The sequence below is a fragment of the Lycium ferocissimum genome, chromosome 8 (assembly GCF_029784015.1).
Source record: "Lycium ferocissimum isolate CSIRO_LF1 chromosome 8, AGI_CSIRO_Lferr_CH_V1, whole genome shotgun sequence".
Taxonomy (NCBI): Eukaryota; Viridiplantae; Streptophyta; class Magnoliopsida; order Solanales; family Solanaceae; genus Lycium; species Lycium ferocissimum.
The window spans coordinates 30,156,560-30,173,841 of record NC_081349.1 but is presented as its reverse complement, the minus strand read 5'-3'; the positions used below and the strand labels follow the sequence as shown (position 1 = coordinate 30,173,841).

Below are 17,282 nucleotides of genomic sequence, written 5' to 3'. Positions count from 1 at the left end.
GAAACGAGTCTAACGACCAACAAGTTTTATACTTTTTAAATTATAAAATAATATATGTGGAGAATTATAATAAGCCACATGACTTTTTAAAATTGAAAAAAGTTATCAAATTTAAGGTATTAGCTTGAAGGGTAATTTTGAGCAAAAAAAAAAAAAAAAGTAGGTGAGGGATATATTTAGATCAATAGATGAGAATGGAGGATATTCATAAATCATTTCCCACACGTTACGGGTCTTTTTCACCCTTTTCCTAAATTATATCCGCAGTTTGAGTACTTAATTTTGTTGGTCTTTTGGATACAGTCCGGATCCGTAGGTCAATAACCTCCGTAAGGAGTTAAGGACCACAACTGTCCTGATGCGCATCGATATATACTACTCCATCTGTCCCATATATATTAATTTGTTCCGTTTTGCTTTTCGAGAGTCAAGTTGATTAATTTTAGAAGCTTAAATTAAGTCAATTCAATATTTTAAAATTATAATTTAAATATTTAAAAGTTTCACGAAAAATACTATAAGTTGCATTTTTTTCTCATATTAATATGGTGCAAAAAATATATCTCAAAATATTAATCAAAGTTTATATAGTTTGACTTTAAAAAAAAAAATTAGACAAATTATATGAGACATATTAACATATATAGTGCTTTCTTTTGTATTCTACATTATCAAATAATTAAATCATTTAAACCCCAAACTTAGGTTGATGGAATCTCGTTAAAGTATGTTAATCGTTATCAACTGAAAACTTGATTATTAGTGTTCTGTTTAAGGGGAATAACGAAATTAAACATCTAATAGGGGCAATATTGACCTAAGAAAACAAAAAATGCTGCTCTCTTATTTCAATTTAGGTGGCAACATTACTATTTAAAATTTGAGGAGTCAAACAAAAGCATAACTGTTAGGTATAAAATAGACCCGCAAAACAATATTCACGGTATTAACGATAAACGCGGAACACTAAGTTATGGTTAAATCAACAATGAAGCAATAATGACACCAAGATTTTACGTGGAAACCCTTCTGAATAAGGAAAAAACCACGGCCAAGAGGAGGCGGTGATATCACTATAGTAAGAATTTTACATTTGTGTAGTCACGAGTATAAATACTCCAAAGACCACTACACACTCAAAAGAAATAACACTCTTTTTGATTTTTCCCACACTACAATATCCCTCACACTCTATTTTTCTTCACAGATTGTTTTTTTACACATTCTATGATATACCTCACTCCGCTCTCTAAGTACTCAGATGTATTTGTTTGAGATTGATGTGTTTTTTTTTGTGTGTCTATAAACTGATCAAGGGCTCCCTATTTATAGAGATGGAGTGTGCCAATTTTCTCTTGGCATTAATTGGCCAGTGCCAATTCTTCAACGTTTACTGCCATTTTGAAGAAGTGCAGATTTGCACATATGAAAAGGGAAGATTTTTCTTCCTCAATTTATGGGGCTGGACCCCACAATAATTACATGTCCGAATTCACATACATTAATTTGTCCATTGTACTCTGTACTTTGCCACATACAACGAAGCAGAGGGAACATTAGAAAAATTGAAAAAAGTAAGGATACACGATTTAAATTTTAATCAAATCATTTCATAACTAAACTTCCCGCTAATAAGGAGCTAGCGTTACAAATCCTGCTAATACATCTAAAGTGCTACCATAGTCATAAAACAAAAACTAAAAGTAGTACAATTTTCTATAGCTAGTAGAACAACATGAACACTCAGAATACTGGAGAACCAATAGGTGAATTGGCCAAATAATTAGGGAAATTGTTCCAATTAAACTTGTTATCTTCAAAATCCCCAGAGCAGCTTCCCATAAAATTATCCAATTGTCCAGTAGAATAATTTGCTGAATTTTGTGTATATTCCGGAAATAGCCCTGAAAACTCCTGCATGAAACTTGGAAGTTCTGTTTGGAGATCCTCTTTCTGTGAGAAAGGGTCTTCAAAACATGAGTTGATTGTAGGCAAAGGAAGATTTTCACCAACTTTCACAGTAGTTGGTACATTGTTCATGACCAAATTCCCCGTTAATGGTATCGATGATTCGAGGTTTTTGTTCTTCGGACTGTTACTAGCAAAACCATCAGGGAGAATGGTACTAATGTCATTTGTTGTTGGTAATTTTGTGCTAGCCCTTTGCCATGCTTTTAATATGTCAAGACAAGGGAGTTGATAATAAGGTCGAGGAATTTGGTACTTGTGAGTTTTATTGTTATTGAAGAGGATTTTAGAATCTTTTGACGTACGAACAAGTCTAGCTTCTGCTTCGAGTCGAGCACTTTCCCATTCAGCCATGTGACTAAGGTTTGCAACATATTTTGATTGAGTAGTTGAAGAGGCACCATTGTTATCTGTGATTTTTGGCTTATGAGTCATTGGATCAATGCCCATTTTGGTTAATTTTTTCTTCAAACGTGAGTTCCAGTAGTTTTTTATTTCGTTGTCTGTTCTGCTTGGCAAATAAGTTGCTATTGCTGACCATCTGATAAATGACAAAAACGAACAAATTAAACCCTGTCAATTTAATCTAATAATCACACATGAAAAACGTGACATGAAAAATGAAATTATAGTGTAATTCACTACAAAATAAATAGGAATTAGTCACGGACAACTTCTATAGCTAAACAGTAAAAAAATTATTGCTAATCCTATTTAGCAACATATTATTAAAAATTTATGTTAGTTACGGGCTATTTAGCAGGTTAGCGAACAATTTCCTAAATTTGTTTATTGATTAGGAAAATATCGATCGAACGTTAGATAGTCTTGGAACGTTAATAAAACGTCCAACCATTCGTATCTATACATTTATGACTGAATAGTACTATAATTGTATGCTTGTATGTATGTGTAGAGAGAGGGAGGAAGAGTAGTAAATCGATGGTACTACTATCTTTTTTGCCGAGTGGTACTACTATCTGACGTTGGCAGTTTTCATATGTGAGAGTAGGGGTGTACATGGATCGGGTTGGTTCGGATTTTTTAAACACCAAACCAAACCAATTGCGTCGGGTTTTTAAATTTATACACCAAACCAAACCAATAAAATTCGGGTTTTTCAACCTCGGGTTTTCTCGGGTTAGTCGGTTTTCTCAGGTTTTTCGGGTTTTTTTCGGAATAGTTTTGAGACAAACATATAACTTTTACTTCAAATATTTCTTTAGTCCTAGTAAGATCTATATAATTAAGGTGTTTCTTAAGAAAATAACACAAAATGTGAGAAGAGTGATGACATTGTATTAAAATATTCAACGAAAGATAATAAAATCCGTTAAAATAAATATTGCTAATTAATAAGACATAAAGAAAATGACCATAATCTAAAAATACTAAGTCATGCTAAAATAAGTACGACTAATAAGTGTTAATTACATGACAAAGAAAAAAATTTAAGTTATGTATTTTCACTCTCTAAATCAATTATGCAAAATTAAAGAATAGATATCCAACATTATTGTCATTCCTAGTGGTAAATTGAATTTCTTTTGTTGGCATTAGTGTTGAGTTGGTTTTGATTTGGACTTTATTTGAATTACTAATATCCATAGGATATAAAACTTATCGACATTTAAAATAAGTTCAAGTTTGAATAATATGATAATAGATAAAAAAAAAACTACGAAAAAATTTAAGAAATATTTATAAATTACATTACCAAGAAATATTTTAAAAATTGAATACATGTAATATCGGGTTGGTTTGGTTCAGTTTGACTTTTTTTAGCTAAAACCAAACCAAACCAATTATGGTCGGGGTTTTTTTTTGAACACCAAACCAAGTCAAACCAAATCACTAGTCGAGTTTTTTTTTCGATTTGACTCGATTTATCGATTTGGTGCGGTTTGTCGGTTTAGTTTGTATGCCCCTATGTGAGAGATACAAAAGTCAGTGTCTACTAATGGGGTTACATGGTCCTCCATGAAAAAAGAATTAATAATAATGAGATAATATTTGATGCTGATTATTATGATTACAATGACGAAGTTGTTGAAGATATATGTAATTAAGTAATAATAAAAGTGTACTTTCTTAATAAATTAAGATACTTTACTCAACATGATATTAGAGCAAAGAGATGTTTAGGATGCCAATCTCATTGTCACTTGTCATCAGAAAAGGAATTTTCCACTTATTTGACAAAAAAATTATTAGATGCGGACATGAGGAGGTGTGTTGAAAATATATTTAAATACTAAAGGTGGGATTTTGTAATAGTTTTAACTTTTCGATGATGATCACATAATTTAACCAAAATTACTCAGTCTTAACTTCATATATCATGGTTTACTACCTGTACTACCACTTTTTTTCTGGCAATATTATATGGCAAAAAAGCTGTATGTATGGATAATCAATGGTGATACTAATTGAATGTGCACACTACTATATTAGGGAACTATTAATCATAGACAGTATCATAAGTAGCATTAAGCCTATTTGTTGCATACTAAAAGAGAAGAAAACAGTGACTCTGAGAAAGAATGTGACAGAAACAAAGGTAACTAACAATTTATGAGTTCTATCATCATTTGCTGTCTTTTTTTTGTTTACTAGCTACTACTACTACAGTCCATTAATGTGATATATACCTGTTACCAAGAAGAGCATGAAGCTGAATGATGGTTCTTTCTTCTTGTAAACTGAACTTTCCTCTTTTGATATCAGGCCTTAGATAGTTTATCCATCTAAGCCTACAACTCTTCCCACATCTCTGCAAACCTAAAAAGGGAAGAAGAAAAAAGAGATCAAAATCATGATGGCAAATACTAAATAAAAATAAATATATATACATATATATATATATATATATATATATATATATATATATATATATATATATATATATATATATATATATATATATATATATATATATATATATATATATATATATATATATATATATATATATATATATATATATATATATATATATATATATATATATATATATATATATATATATATATATATATATATATATATATATATATATATATATATATATATATATATATATAAATATATATATATATATATATATATATATATATATATATATATATATACATATATATATATATAAGTAAACAAAAAAGTATTTACTAAATATTTAAACTTTTAAATTAAATGATCATACAATTCAACAAGAGTATCTGAGCCACGTTAAAGATTAAGTCTCAGCGTCACTCATTTTCATCAAATACTATCACGTGCTTGCAGGAGCCAAGGGTGGTCGATTTCAAAAAATTATATTGTGTATATAGAAAATTATACTCCACTGTATACATAGGTCAAAATTAACTTCTTACACATATACATTAATATATCTTGAGCGCTCTGGTTGGAGCCTGGAGGTATTAGCTAAAACCGGTACTAAATTCAGGACTATATATAATCAAGATAACTTATTGCATATATAAGGTGGATCAGTTATCATGGTTATAGTCCTGGATTTAATCACATGATTATAATCTCGCGATACCCTAGTTTCTAACCAAAAGGCCCCTTAGTAAAATTCCTTACTCTGCCACTACGTGATTGACCCATGAAAAAGAATCAGTACCACACTCAAATAATTAAAAGGGTTTACAATATAATATGTGGTCACACAATTTAATAAGTAACAACTATCTTAAATCTTATAAGTGTTGCAAACAAATAATAGTACCAGCTTTGGCAGGCAAAGCACGCCAGCTACCATAACCATGTTCCTCAATGCAAGACAAGAGTTTCTGGTCCTCTTCAGGTGTCCATGGCCCTTTCTTCAAACCCTCCTTATCACAACACTTGGACCTTCCCATTTTAAAATTACCTTAATAGCAAGAAAAAAATCAAGAAAAGTTTGTTATTTGTATCTTTCTTTTTGTGGAAATGAGAGATGGTATGTGGAAAGGCCTAGTTGGGAGTATTTATAGAGGCACCAAATGAAGATTTGTGTGATAGGAGAGTTAGCTGGGATGTAAAATAAATGTTAAAGGGGGTACAAGTTCCTAACGTGTGGTAATCATAGCAGCACATAATTTCAGGCTTTAATTACAATGTTGGAATTTCAGGCAGGTGATGGAGAAGATAATACTATTGAACTACCAAATTCTCTACTTCGCGGTTCATTGATGAAAATCATCCCCATTGTTCCACAAATTGCTATATCTATACCCTTTTTTTTTTTTGTTCTATCTTTTAATTATGTACCAAGATGAGCTTTTAGATCACTCGATATAAATATCGGACATTCTGTAATGGTGTGATGCATATATTACTACTTAAGGGCCTCTGTTTAATGTCTTTTGAGGTTTGAGCTACTAATCAACTCTTTTAACTACGTGCAAGTCATTAAAAATAAAAGGAAACTCGAGGGAAAAAGCATTAGAGGTCGAGTAAAATTGTAACTAACCTGTGCTACTGCATGTTGATGTTTACTATTTAAATACACTATAGAAGAAGTAATCCAAATACAGTAAACCCAGGAAAATTTCCACAAATTTCTCCTTTCTCATATATGTTGTGAACAACATGTTCCCCTTTCATAAATTTGCATGTCGGGTATCCGGATGACTTATTGTACAACCAAAGATGAGATGTACATTTATTTAAGAACCATAAATAGGACTTCGTACTCTGACGACATCGTTGGGGAGATCTCAGCTAACTTTATATTGCAAAGTATATTGACAGTTATTATTAACCAATATGTCATGCTCTCCGCACAAATACTACTCATTTTGGCAAAATATCAAACTCATACCCCTAAAAATTTAAAAATGCTTCACTCTGTCCATGTCTATTACAAAAAAACAAGTGCTACCTTCGTTGAATTTATGTGAATTTATTTGACCAAGCATGAAGTTTAAAAAAAAATTGAAAACTTTTGAAATTTGTGATTATAAACATGTCATAACGTTTGTGTGATTACAGTAAAACTAAGACTTTTGAAATTTGTGATTCTCATAACATTTGCGTGACTATAGTAAAAATAAGACTTTAGAAATTTGTGATCTTAAGCCGATGCAGATCCAATATTTGAAATTTATAAGTTCCTACAGTCTCAAGTTGTATACTACAATAACAGCTAGCTAGGTTATATAGGGTCTTAGTAAAAGTTATAATTGGGTTCAAGTCACGGGTGATTGACCTACATATACATAATAAGAATATTATTTACAAAATATATCGAAACTTTTCAGTTTACAAAACATAACAATAGATTTCTTACAAAAGCAATTTTTTTCCGCTCAAAATTTGGTGTATGAAACTGTATGAAATGTGTATATCTCGCTCAAAGCTTAAAAAGTTTCCTCAAATTTTTGTGTATGAAAATGTATCAAATGTGTATATCTGATTCAAGGCTTAAAAAATTTGCTCAAAATTGTGTATGAAAACGGTATGAAATATGTATATCTGGCTCAAGACTTAGAACTTCGCTCACATTTTTCGTGTATAAAGTTCAAGGTATGTTTCCGAAAAATTAATACAACTGCAACAACATTCAAGGCTTAAAAAGTCGCTCAAATTTTTGTGTATGAAATGTGTATATCTCGCTCAAGGCTTAAAAAGTTAGCTCAAAATTTTGTGTATGAAAACTGTATTAAACATTTCGCTCACATATACAAATTTCATATATTTTCATACAGTTTTCATCCACAAAAATTTGAGTGAACTTTTTAGACCTTGAGCGAAAAGTAAAAATTAAAAAAAAAAACAAATAAAAAAGTATGGAAAATGAAAATCCGTTATATTTTGTAAATTTATAATTATGTTTTGTAAATAAGAAAAACTATTGTTATGTTTTGTAATAAAGAGTCTTAAGTAGTTACCCGTACCCTATATGTCATTTTCCCTTCACTGTAAAACACGTAATGGACCCTCTAGATCCACCTCTGATCTTAAACATATCATAAAATTTGTGTGCCTATAAAAGGTTCTCATTAAGTGTAAAATATGAAATTTTGAGGGATCATTCTTCTTGAAACGGACTAAAATCAAATAAGTTCGTGTTATTGGAACATATGGAATATTAATTATTTAGACAATAATTACCCAGAATTTAAATTTTTGAGTACCTTTTTATTTTAAAAGATTTTTTTTATTTTTAACATCAAGTGCATTTATGCACTACGGAGTCCTTCCTGCTATGTGAGCATATCATTGAATAGATTCAATGTTTTGAGTACTTTTCTTTTCCTTTCAACAGCAAGTCTATGTATACACTTCGTACACCTTCGTCATATTTGAATAACAATCTATGTGTATAGATACGTTTTCACATTCTGTGGGTAATTTAATGGTTTTATAATTTTGTATTGTTTGCATGAAATCAAGTCACTGCATGCAAGCACTTTCGATGTTCTGCAATAAGAAATAAAAAATAGAAACAATATGGGAAGAAATGTACATTATTTAGAAGGTGATAATATCTTTTAATCAAATGTTTAATGATATTATCTAGGGGCATGCATCTCGTAATCTATATATAATATAAAACTAGGCATAGACAAGGTGATGTGGCACCTCTCTATGGCCTCCATTGGTATTTATTCTTTTCTCCTTTTTTTTTGGCATTTTCCTTGTTTTTATGATTTAAAAACAATCCTAAAAGAAGAAGATAGAAGGAAGAAAACAAACCTTTAATATGCAGTTATGACATTTTTAATTGCTGGAGTTATAACATTGTAATTGTTGAGAATTAAAAGGGAAAGAAAAAACTGATTGAACGTGTGTGTGAGGAGAGCATGCATATATATATATATACAAGATCAATCTGAGGGGCAACGATATTTAAAATCAAATAAAGAATCAAAGTGACCATTCTAAAATGGTAAGAGAACTAATGATGAATAAATATTTATTTATGGAACTTTATAGGAAATTAGGATGACAATTGAAAAGATTTGCCCTGGTAATTTAAACGGAATTAATGAGAGGGAATAAAAAGGGAACAAACAGACAAAAAGGGAAAAAAAAAATAGAGGGGAATTATTTACAGAAAGAAAGTACTATAAGAAATAAGATCAATTAGGGAGATGCTATAAATTAATTCCGTCATTGACGTGTTCTGCTATTTGGAAGTCAAAATTTTCTTTCCTTTAATTTTGGGTCTTCTTTCAATTTTATTTATTTTTCTTTTCTTTGAATAATGTGAATGGTATTTTTTGATAATAAAAATCTTAATACTTGCCATCTAATGTTCATTATTTAGTAATTAGTAGAAAATTCATGAAATATAGAAAAAGATGTTTTATAGTATTAATTTCGATTTTATTGTTTAAAATATTTACAAATGATATATTTTAAGCTAAATAGAAAATAGAATACACTAAAGAAAGGAAAGAAATAAATGGAATAAAACAAAAATAAAAAGGAAATGGTAAGTACTAGAAATTTGGGAATTTGATTCCATCGAACACGGAACACATATACTAATTGTTTTTTTGTTTTCGTTTTTTTACCTTTTTCATTTCTTTTTAGTCCTTTTTCCTTTTCTTATAATTTTTGTTTGAGGGAATGAAAATGATGTTAATATTGACATAATTGTGCATAGTTCATATTAAAAAAACAAAATACTAAAAAGAACGCTTTAGAGGAAAGAAAAAAAAAACACGTGACATCTTATGTTTGCGTTCCTAATATTCTTCATTACTATTTTCTTTAAATCTTTTTCATAATTTTTTTTCGTCTTACATATTCAAAAATAAATATATGATTTAAAGAGTTGTTTCATATTTTACCTAAAATGTTTCAGATCTGTATTTTATTAATGTGATAGGAATTGGTAGTGGGACGTTCTTTCCATAGATCCTTCGAGCGAGATAGGTATTGCGCGGGAGCCTCCTCAAAGTCATTGAATATTTTAGTAATGTTGTTCCGTCCTCCATTGCTCCGTATTTTGTCGGGTACTTTTCTCTCTTTCTAATTCTAAGGATCAAGTCTTCCACTACTATAACAAATAATATATCTTCTTTCTTCAAAGAATTTTATATAGCTTATTAAAGGAATTATGAAAAGATAGTAGAAGCATTAATTTTTTTATTGAAAAAATTAACTATAATTATGACATTAATATCCATCAAATATTGATACGATGTGACACATTTTATAGGCCAAGATAAGGTACTTTTTTTTTTTTCATTGATCTTAGTTTGTTCGTCAATTTGGGCTCATCTCCCCTCCTCCAAATAATTTATTTATTATGGTAATAGAGGTAACAATGAAGAGTTGTGAAGGACAATGCACAGTCATATGAAATGACGATACAAAGAATCCTATTTTTTTTTACCACAGGGCCTAAAGAGAATACCTAACTTATTGTACTCCATAGCATGGTTTCACATGTGGATAAGACTTTATTTCGAGCTAAAAAAAATTTCTCCACCCCGTCATGTATTGAATTATCATGTTCTTTTTCTCAATGGAATACACTATAGTAAACAGTTCTATTATAATTGTTCAAACTTCTTTTCATTCTTTAGAAATTTAAAAAAAAAAAAAAAAAAAAAAACTAATTGATTAATATATAAAAACGACTTTCGATATGTTGCTTAAGTCATTGATAGAAGTTTGTAATTTTGAAATATTACAGCTTATAACATATGCGGTGCTTGAAGTATGTAAATTGCAGCATTATAATTGAAAATTACTTACAATATTTACATTCGTTATATGATCAACTTATAGAATAAATTTTTTAAGTAGAAATATTAATTAAATTTATAAAATTATTATTTCTTATATTTAGTAAAGTGTCTTACGACCACGCAAAGGCGGACTAATTCACTAGTATTATAATTATTCTCCAAATTCAAGAACTTGATATTTTAAGAGAAAAAATAGATCTTAATTAGTGAAGTAATATGATTTGAGAAAAGGTGAATGATTGGTGGTTATTAATGGTACCCACGTGTAAAGCGTTTTTACTATTTACTATGTTTAATATTTGCAAGTGTATGGCTATTATTAATTGAAAATAAGTACATAAATACAGGCTTTATAATAAATTGATTTTTGCAGATTTGGTGGAAAATATAATGCTGTACTTAACTTTATTGCTATAATAATGCAACATACAGGATGGGACATTATAATTTATGATTTTGTCCTCTCCTGTTAGTAATTAATATGCTACGGAGGTCTAAATTAAAATGCATTATAATTAATTATTTTGAGCCCTGACCACTGAATGCTTTAAACTCGAGCTCCCGTTTTTCGTTTGGTTTGATAATTTAAACTCAAATCAATTTCTGATCAATGTTCTGGCCATCTCTGTCAGTATTAGTGTTTTAATTTAGTTTTACTTATTTCATCTTTCAGTGCGAGAAGCTCTAATTTTCTTTTAATTTCTTGTTAAAAATATATTATGTGTCATCGATATGTTTCATCACAAGCAATTAAACTATAAACTGTCTTGTGATGTCGTAATGATATAGTATTATAATACATCAATGAATTGAGAAAAGACATAAGAATGATAAAGCAGAGCAGATAAACATCACAGGAACTAGAGTAGATATATATATCACAGGCAAGATTTTCGTGAAGGTTCGGCGTATCTCTTTATATATACGTTAACAAAAAGCTAGTATATATACAATATTTTCCGGAGAATCGGATGAAAGTGTCTAACTAAATCAATTATGGCCAACATCTACTATATATACATTAACAAAAAGTCTAGTATATATACAATATTTTTCCGGAGAAGGGGTTCGGATGAAACCTTTTCCGCCGGTCTAGCTTCGTCAATTATGGCCGAACATGTAACCATATGCTTATATATAGCATATTATGATGTGTGGTTGGAGGATAGAATAAATGCATATTGGAAATAAAATTAATGACACATGAAAAATCAAATAGTAGGTCTACGTGAACAGTGGGATGGTATGTATTCATTTTTAATGAGGGCAATTATAGTGGTCTGCTACTGAGACACGAGAGTAATTGTATTGAAATGGTTAATTGAGACATGCAATATGGATAGCGTAATGATACAACTGATGCATGACAAGGAATTATAGCAGCTATGCATTGATATTGTGTTTCAGAAATATATAGTTCTGACTTGTGCGTGGTGGGTATGTATGAACTACGAAGAGGTAATTAAGAAAAGAATTAATTAAAACAATATTATTCTCTTGCATCATAGTGTTCATATATCAGATGATACCATCAAAGAAGACATGAGCAAATATATTTTATCAAAAAATTTCTTCATTCATCATAATCACAAGAAATGGAAATTCCTTTTGGATAACCGAGAAATCACGAAGAGTTAAGCACAGTTCGAAGCTCGAAGGATAATGCGCCCCACTCGCTATTTTTTGTCCAACGCGGGGATGGGGTTTTTCCTGGTCTCATGAGCTATGAGTTATCTTATGAGGTTGAGTTAGACCCAAAATATATTTTCTTATCACTTCTTACTAAATTTTACAACACCCTACTGACACATGTATTGTTTTTCCAACGAATTGCCCTCCAATTCAATTTAAGAACAAGAATAGTGATGCCTTCTGCATATTGACACTGCCAATTGGTTGTTTCTGAACTTTCCAACAAATATGAGAAATACCAACTTTTCGATTAAGAACAGACAGCAAATAGTTTAAATGGCTCAAGTAGAGGAAATGGGAGCGTTTATCCAATACTGAATAATTCCAAGTAGAGAACTTTGTCCCCCCAATTTTCCTGTAAAAGGGAGTAAAGAAGCATACAGGGTTTCTCAAACAGTCACCAAGATACAACATACATACATACATAAATCAAAGATCAGTACGAACCTTTGCTCTACTGTTTTATATAGCGCACAGCATGATGAATTGGTTAGAATGAAGAGAGACCAGCAATTTGTCGGAATTTCTCATATGATACCCAGAATACAAATTGCCAAGGGCCAAGCCTTGCCCACGTAGGAAAGAATCCCTTCCATAATGCTTTGAGTCCTTCAACTCTAACAGTTTTGACAAGACAATCAAAGGAGTTCCTATATTTACAATTCCCTTGCTTATCAGCAGCCTGATTCATCATTCTTGTCTTAATCACATCTGCTGGACAGCTCAATGTAGTTGCTGACAGGCCTGACATTATAGATGATAACGTGTGCGCATAAATATTATCATTCGCTATGTTGTTATTGATAACAAAGCGTTTTGCATGATCATAGCAAGCCAATTCTCCCATGTTAACTAAAAAAGCTCTCTGGACATTTGGTAGCACACCCTTCCAAAGTCCCTTGAAGCCTTCAGTCCGGATAATCTTGTTGAAAGCATCAAATGGCCCGCAATATCGAGGTTGCAGACCCTGACTTGCCATTCTACTGTCTGCTTGCATCCTAACTTTGACAAGATCAGCTGGGCTTGCCACAACCTGGATCACAAGAAGACAAGCAACTATGACGGGTTCCACAATGAATGCTGCCGAAGGAAGAGAATTGAAAGCTTAAGCGAAGGAAGCAAATTGAAAGCTTAAGCACAACAAACCTGCAAACTAAAAAGTCTGCACATTTCATAATTCACTTCTTTTCTGCACTTCTCTCAATTTCTTTCTTTTTTATCTTATCTTTTGGGACACATAGCCCATCATACTCACATTTTCTCAGCTTAGCAATTCAACATTTCAACTTAGCATTAGCTGATCATACTTCACATTCTTCCCAACATGCACAGAGCTATAGGATTCCAGAGATTTTGAAAGAAGAAAAGGTTATTAGAGACAAAAAACATAAACAGTGGAGAGATAAAAAGGAACTAGTTTCCATAAAAATAATCGAGTGCTAAATATATTCAACAGACATCAGTGGACACATGCTTCATAAACCCTTCCAAGGGTACCTATCAGCATCTATCTCTAGGTAGAGTAAATAATTTCAAAACAAAGGAAACTGGTCCGAAGAATGTCTAAGACAGCTGCAAATTACTTGGAATGACCAAAATGATCTAAAAGAATGGTGTAGCTAAAAAGAACCTTGTTTGTTCTGTTCCACAAAAATAACAAATGATGACAAGCAAGTGACCCAAGTTCTGTTCTGGTGATCCCTAGTCCTTCATCCAACAACATACCCAATGTAATCCCACAAGTGGGGTCTGGGGAGTGTGATGCGTGCGCAGACCTTATCCCTAGTCCTTGATCCAGTTAATCAAAAGTTCGGCAGCACCACGGAAACAAAGAATTGACAAAGTAATCAATAATCTAATAGAGGGATTTATATTCCCTAAAGAATTATGTATAATCAGTTGCTTCACTCAATTCAGATTGTGATGAATCAATTAAAAAAACACTTTTCCTTCTATTTCTTTTAAGTGCAAAGGAGGATCTAATTTAATTTGTCTGCTTCCTCTTCGAAAGGTTAATCTTCATCTAAAGTAAGCTAAAGAAGCGGGGACACTAAGAATGAGGCAATCCGCCCTATAAACAAGATGACTATTGACCGCTTATAGAAAACAAGTTCAATATTAACATTTACATTTTTAAAAATTAAGCAGACTTAGCTAAGAACAGACCACAATGAAAGCAAAAAATACATACAAACGATACCAACTAGTAGAGATTAAAATGTAGTGGTTTTGATAAGTCTTTTTGTTCTGTTTAGGACTTGTATGTCCACGTAGGGGTAAATGTGATATTAGAGAACCTCTCACTCTAGAAATCTCCTAAGTTGCTGCCCATTAAGTATATTATTTAGTATTATTATTTATGGGTACAAAGGATCAATATCGCTCACCTAACTAATTTGCCATTGAGACAAAGATGATTGATTTGAATCCCTTTTATTTTGGTCTAAGTATAACTAGTCTGGTTGCCACAAGCCCCACAACCTTGAAGTCATTTATGCATCAAGCACTAAGGCAAGGCTCTATTACACTGAATTTTCTGACTGGGTTGGTATCCAAATCCAATAGGTGCAGACCAGCAAAAAGTCATTAGACTAAATTTGGTAGGATTAAAAATATCTTCGCTTGAAGCACTCTGATTAAAAGAGATCTTCTCTGGAAGTATTTCCTGATATTCTTTTTACTGTTTTAACTCACGAAAAATCTTTTCCAAATGAACAAATTTCGCAAAATAAAGGAGATATCAGCTCTAATCACTCACTGCATTAGTCATCTATCAAACTCTTGATACTGCAGTCTCCATCGTATCCGACCGACCAGGTCCAGAAATGTTGCGGGCACCCAGAACCACCCCTTGCTGCCACCACCTTCCATCACTACTATCATCTACCCGCTATTATCATCAATAAGCTTCCTACTCAACGTAGGAAAATGGTAAAGAAAATAACTCTTCATTATAAGACATTTTCCTGAAAGGATCCGACTCCATCTTAACGAAATTTAGTCAAATGTTCATCAACTTTCACCTTCTAACAAAAGTAGTTATTCCTGAAGGACTTAAACAGCCATTTTTCTACACATGCTGCAACAGAACATCCTGAAAAGCATGACCAATTGACTGCATACACTCCTCAACACCCCCCCCCCCCCCCCCCCCCAAAAAAAAAAAAAATTGAGCTACTTTAATTGACAAACTACTTCTATCACATGATTCAAGTTTAACGTAAATTAAAACACTCTGTTTCAAAAAATGTAACTAGCTTTCCATCTTGGAATTTTTTTTGACATTAATCCACTTAATAATATTGTTAGATACCAACTTTTACAACTTTTCAATAATCCAAATTCATTTAACTATAAAGGCCAGCCTGGTGCACTAAGCTCCCGCTATGCGCGGGATCCGGGAAAGGGCCGGACCACAAGGATCTATTGTACGCAGCCTTACCCTGCATTTCTGCAAAAGGTTGTTTCCACGGCTCGAACTCGTGACCTCCTGGTCATATGGCAGCAACTTTACCAGTTACGCCAAGGCCCCCCTTCCAAATTCGTTTAACTATTTAAAGTTTAAAACTTGAATAGAAGTTTTCCTTATCAAACTACTTTTCATCCAGTTTTTATTACATTTTCTTCTACTACTAATAAAATACATAAATCAAACTAAATTCTTCCTCCCTGTCTAGTCAAATTCCATCACATAAAATGAAACAGATTGGTACTGTGCTATCTTTTTTTTTTTTTTGATGACATGGGAACCACGCCTTCCACCCCGTGCGCGCACGGTAATCGCCGAGCCTCTGCAATAGCTCGCAAATCACACGGGAGAGATAACCCGCACTAGGCAAGTCCCGTGAGACGAGCTCGACCCGAGAAGGTAAATCCTCTCGTCGTAGGCGGGGGTTTCAAACTTAGACCTAATTATGAAAGCCCCATGCTCAACCAACTGAGCCACCCTTGCGGGTTTGGTACTGTGCCACCTCTATTATTTCAAGTTTCATGTGACATCTTCTCTATTACTCCCTCCGTTTCAATTTGTTTGTATGGTTTTGACCGAAAGAGTTTAAGAAAGAAAGAAAAGCTTTTGAATATTGTTAACTAAAGATACCTGGAATGTCTTTAATTTTGTAGTCTTAAACATGCCATGTCCCATGTGGAAAGTTAAGAGTTGCAAAAAAAGGCAAAGAGACATTCTTTTTTTAAACAAGACTAACAAATTGAAACGGATGGAGTAACATTTTTATGTTTCAAACTTTTTTTCCATTATAATTCAGAATAATAATCAATTCAAACACGAGATATTGATTTTTTCAGCTCAATACAACAATGTAACTCCAAAATTAATGAGATTAGAGTATACCTGAGCAATAACACCAGATATTCCACCAATTACAGCTTTACTTGACAGAGAAAGAGTATGATCATCAGGAACTAAAAAATTCCTTAAAAACTCATAGTTAACTATTCGAATTGGAGTGTAAAAAAGATGTCTTATAATTGCTGGTAACAATCCTTTGTATAGTCCTAAAACGCCGTCGTTTCGTAAGATCTCTGATACTAATCGAACGGCTGATGTCCGGTGAGATGAGGCGAGAGATTCGCCGTGGAGTTGAAGCCGAGTTTTGATGAGGTCAACCGGAAACGTCGCCGTTTCGGCCGTCATTGCTGAAATCGCCGTTAGTGTTATCTTTGTTGTATGGGCTTTCCGGCCATTGCTTACCTCTTGGGCTTTCATTTGAGCTAGTGTTCCAGCCCGAGGGACATCAGTGTTACAGAAAGGGTCATTTGCACTTTTGTTCTTATTTTGTGCTGGTCTTTAATTTTTGGCAAACAATTTTTTCACCGGACTTAAGTTCATAGTTTCGCATCATAGTCTCTCAAAAGTTATCTTCAATTTCCTTAAAGAATTAATGTCCCGCTAAACATTAATTCTAT

At 32.1% G+C, this 17,282-nt stretch overlaps 2 protein-coding genes across 2 annotated transcripts; both read right to left on the bottom strand.

Moving 5' to 3' along the window:
• Nucleotides 1–1,550: 1,550 nt before the first annotated feature.
• Nucleotides 1,551–6,141, bottom strand: LOC132066823 (transcription factor MYB16-like). Its single transcript, XM_059460025.1, has 3 exons — nt 5,702–6,141; nt 4,620–4,749; nt 1,551–2,509 (listed from the first exon to the last, which is right to left on the bottom strand). Exons 1-3 carry the CDS (start codon nt 5,832–5,834, stop codon nt 1,744–1,746), a joined length of 1,029 nt encoding a protein of 342 aa, XP_059316008.1. The 5' UTR covers nt 5,835–6,141; the 3' UTR covers nt 1,551–1,743.
• A 6,461-nt stretch (nt 6,142–12,602) lies between these two features.
• On the bottom strand, nt 12,603–17,082 carry LOC132067945 (mitochondrial uncoupling protein 3). The gene is made up of 3 exons (XM_059461368.1): nt 16,708–17,082; nt 12,804–13,389; nt 12,603–12,711 (listed from the first exon to the last, which is right to left on the bottom strand). The coding sequence occupies exons 1-2, from the start codon at nt 17,080–17,082 to the stop codon at nt 12,847–12,849; spliced, it is 918 nt and encodes a 305-aa protein (XP_059317351.1). The 3' UTR covers nt 12,603–12,711; nt 12,804–12,846.
• Between the last annotated feature and the right edge of the window lie 200 nt (nt 17,083–17,282).